We start from the raw sequence: 3,358 nt of genomic DNA on the forward strand, positions 1-3,358 counted from the left end.
CTGATGCCACTAGAACTCCTGCTACAAACACCCCAACCAGTACTGCTGCCAATGAGGCCATTGGTAGGTGACTGCTAAGCCCCTGACTAGGTAGCACAGGCGGCAAGCCCATTTCCAGATCTGAACAGTGTTTAGTTACTTCTTCCCCTCAGGAGCAGAGGAAGGGACTACTATCACTTATCAGTATGACAGTCACAGGCAAGGATGCAAATACCATCTAGTGGGAAGAAAGCAGCAGAGCTAGGAAAATCAAGTGTATATGTAAACATCTAAGAATGAGAAGTTTGCCACAGCTTGCAGATTAAGCTCATATCCCACCAACCTTGACCCAGAGCTGTCCTGGACATCTGGCTGACAGACCACACAACTGCCACTACAGCCATGATTCTCTGGACAAAAAGCATGTTGGAAACCCTTTGCAAGGTAGCAAGTACAATGCCTCTTTGGTGAGGAGGCAAAAAGGAAAGAATGTTCTAAACCAGAGCAATGTGGATTGGAGGAGAGACATGCTTGCCTAAAACCCGACTGGACCTGTGCAGGGAGGGGTGCCTTGCACTGTAGGTTGGCTGGCTGCTCTTGGGCCCAGTGGTTGCAGGAGATGAAGCAAGAGTCGGTGGTAAGGAGGTGGAGCAGGAGGGAGCCTGAAGTGGGGTTGACTTCAGGGCTGCCAGGGCTCTGGGCTGCACCCCACAGACACAGTTGTTCACTGGCTCAAACACAAACGGAACTAAACTGTTCCAGGGAGGAAAAGCCACCCACCCTTTGGCCTTTCAAAACAGTGTTCATTTCTCACAGTCTTTTTTAATTCTATTAAATTCAAGCCATCTGAGTGGAGACCTAACTCAAGCAGTGAATTCTATGCAAATGTTTCATGAAACTGCTAATGGGAACAGTATGTACCCAGTATACCCAGATTGAACTGGGGGTGGGAGGAGCCAAGGGCCGGAAACAGCAGGAACTGCCTCCTTTCCTACAGTGCTCTTCAGAGCTGCTGGTGGGCCTAGGCACAGCAGATGGCCCCTCCCCAGAGACAGAATGGAACCAACATGCCACCCCCACTCCTGCCTCAGGAACATTCTTTCTTGCAGCAGCAGGCACTCAGGAGTTAGGGTGCACAAAATGCACACACACAGAAGCTGTGGGCTGATGTCCACACAGTCAAGACCAAGTTCAGCTAACGAGGTACCACACCAGCCCCACTTGGCTGCAGGTCAGAGCTGGGGTTGAAGGAGCAGTGCCAATGATTGCGTGGGGAGGTGGTGGGGCCTCTCGCTTCTTTTCTCTCAGGCAGTCTGGAAGCTGCTTGCTCTACTCCTTGGGGATCTCAAACATGCAGAGGCTCTTGTATTTCTGCAGAAGTTCATTCTTAGTCCTGACTTGCTCCCGAAGGCTGTGCAGTTGCTGCTGCTGCTGTTCAGGACTCAGCTGGATGCCAGGCATGGTGCTGATGAGCCTGCGTACCTCCTGGAACTTGGTTTTGAGGGCATTCAGATCTTGGTGGACATCAGGACTGTCCTTGTCCATGCTGTGAGACAGAGGGTGAAAATTAGCACTCCCAGCTAATGCCCATACTTGACTCCACTGCCCTTTGTTCTCCAGTATCTTCCAAAAGCCCTGCTGCAGTGTTTGCTCTCTGACCTGCTGTATAGCCCCAGAGCAAGGGACCAGCTCCTCCTCACTTAGTTTTAAAAATACTCACTGCTGGGCCGAGTGCACATACCAGTAACCCCAGTGCTTGGGAGGCTGAGCCAGGAGGATCACTGTGGGTTTGAAGCCAATCTGCACTACAGAGTGAAATCCTGTCTAAAACAAAAACAAAAAACAAACAAACAAAAAAAACCCAAACAAGAAATCCAAATAAACAAACAAACAAAAATAGCAACACTTCTTCTTAGCACACTTGCATACCAGGGGTTCAAGCATTGCTCTTCAGTACACTGTCAGTGCCATGAGGGAGGGGCTGTGCCTTTCTGGCCAAAGGTGCCCTGATCCCTGACTAATGTGTAGGATGCTACAGACACTCTAGAAATCTTTGTTGAATGAACAAATGCTTGGCAAATGAATTCATAAATACATACTGAGTGAATGAACAAACCATTATCAATTATCAGGTGACCAAGCCCCCAAAAACTTATAGAAATAAGCTGAGGGTGGTGGTACTCTGAGGCTGGGAGGCTCAGGCAGGAGGACTGACATGAGTCTGAGGGCAGCATGGAAGACACAGTGAGACCTTCTCCCAAAAACCCAAGCAACCTTATGGGAATACTATATTTTATCTAATTTTGTGTCATTCCCAGGCCAGAGACTTTGCCAGCTAGCAAGAACTAATTTTAGCTGAGGTTTTGATGCTTGCTTGAACTGCTTCCATAAAACTACTCATAAATTTTAAATCAGTTCCAAGCTACTGGAAATTTTTAGCATATACAGGCCTCTCCTAGCACAGTCATGACAAGTCCTTGCCTTCAGGTCAAGTTCATTTTGAAGAGGATCATTTGCTCCATCTTACAGCTATTATTAGCCGCACAGAGATCAATGAGCCTCTGCAACTACCAAATTAAAAGCAAAACAAGAAAGAAAACTCTCACCCAAGGTCAAAGAAACAGTCCATTGGTTGTGCCTCTACATTTTTTAGGAGTTCCTAAGTGGCTGAGCTGTGGAAACCAAGCAATCAAGACTAAAAATGAAACAGCAATTCACTAAGCTATTTTAAAAGGAAGCCACTGAAGTGTAAGAGGGAAAAGTGTCAATGATCATTAATATTTTTAAATAAATATCCATCCTTACTGGGAAATTTCAACCCAGATGGTGCAAATTCATGTTTCTTATTCATCATATCTCTGCTACACAGACAGAATATCCATCTTCCCTGGCGATCTGTCAGCTATGTCTCACACCTTGCAAATCAAACAGCCACTCACGTCTGTTCACTATTTATCAATAGCCCTAAACTCAGAGGCAGGACATGGAGTATCAGTCATTTCTTCCACAGAATGAGTGGCCAGCCAAACAATCCTTGATGCCATTGGATCCCCTCAATTTAGAAACACAATCAATAGTATACCTTAATTCAGTCACTAAGGTGGTATAATTAGAATTCAGGAGAACTACAAATGGTTTGGAGGAAGCAGAGAACAACTTTTTGCTTTGTTTTGCAGTGCTGGGGATGGAACTCAGGGCCTTGTGCATGCTAGACAAGTACTCTACCGCTGAGCTACACTCTCAGCCAGGGAGTATCTATTTTAAACTCTTAAGTCTCAGCTCAAGACTTAAAATCTGGATAGAAACCCTCCAGGTTCTGAACGTATTCTATTTGGATGGCAGTACACTAACACACTGTTAGAAATTAAAGTCCCCCCCC

General features: G+C 46.3%; 1 protein-coding gene across 1 annotated transcript in view; it reads right to left on the minus strand.

Annotated features, from left to right (window-relative positions):
• Positions 1-781: 781 nt before the first annotated feature.
• Med9 (mediator complex subunit 9) overlaps positions 782-3,358 on the minus strand; it is a 14,161-nt gene continuing 11,584 nt past the window's right edge. Inside the window, exon 2 of the mRNA XM_004640305.2 lies at positions 782-1,525. Coding sequence (XP_004640362.1) covers positions 1,309-1,525 — 217 coding nt within the window. The 3' untranslated portion in view covers positions 782-1,308. The remainder of the gene's footprint in view (positions 1,526-3,358) is intronic.

The sequence above is a fragment of the Octodon degus genome, unplaced genomic scaffold (assembly GCF_000260255.1).
Source record: "Octodon degus isolate 3935 unplaced genomic scaffold, OctDeg1.0 scaffold00122, whole genome shotgun sequence".
NCBI classification, from domain to species: domain Eukaryota; kingdom Metazoa; phylum Chordata; class Mammalia; order Rodentia; family Octodontidae; genus Octodon; species Octodon degus.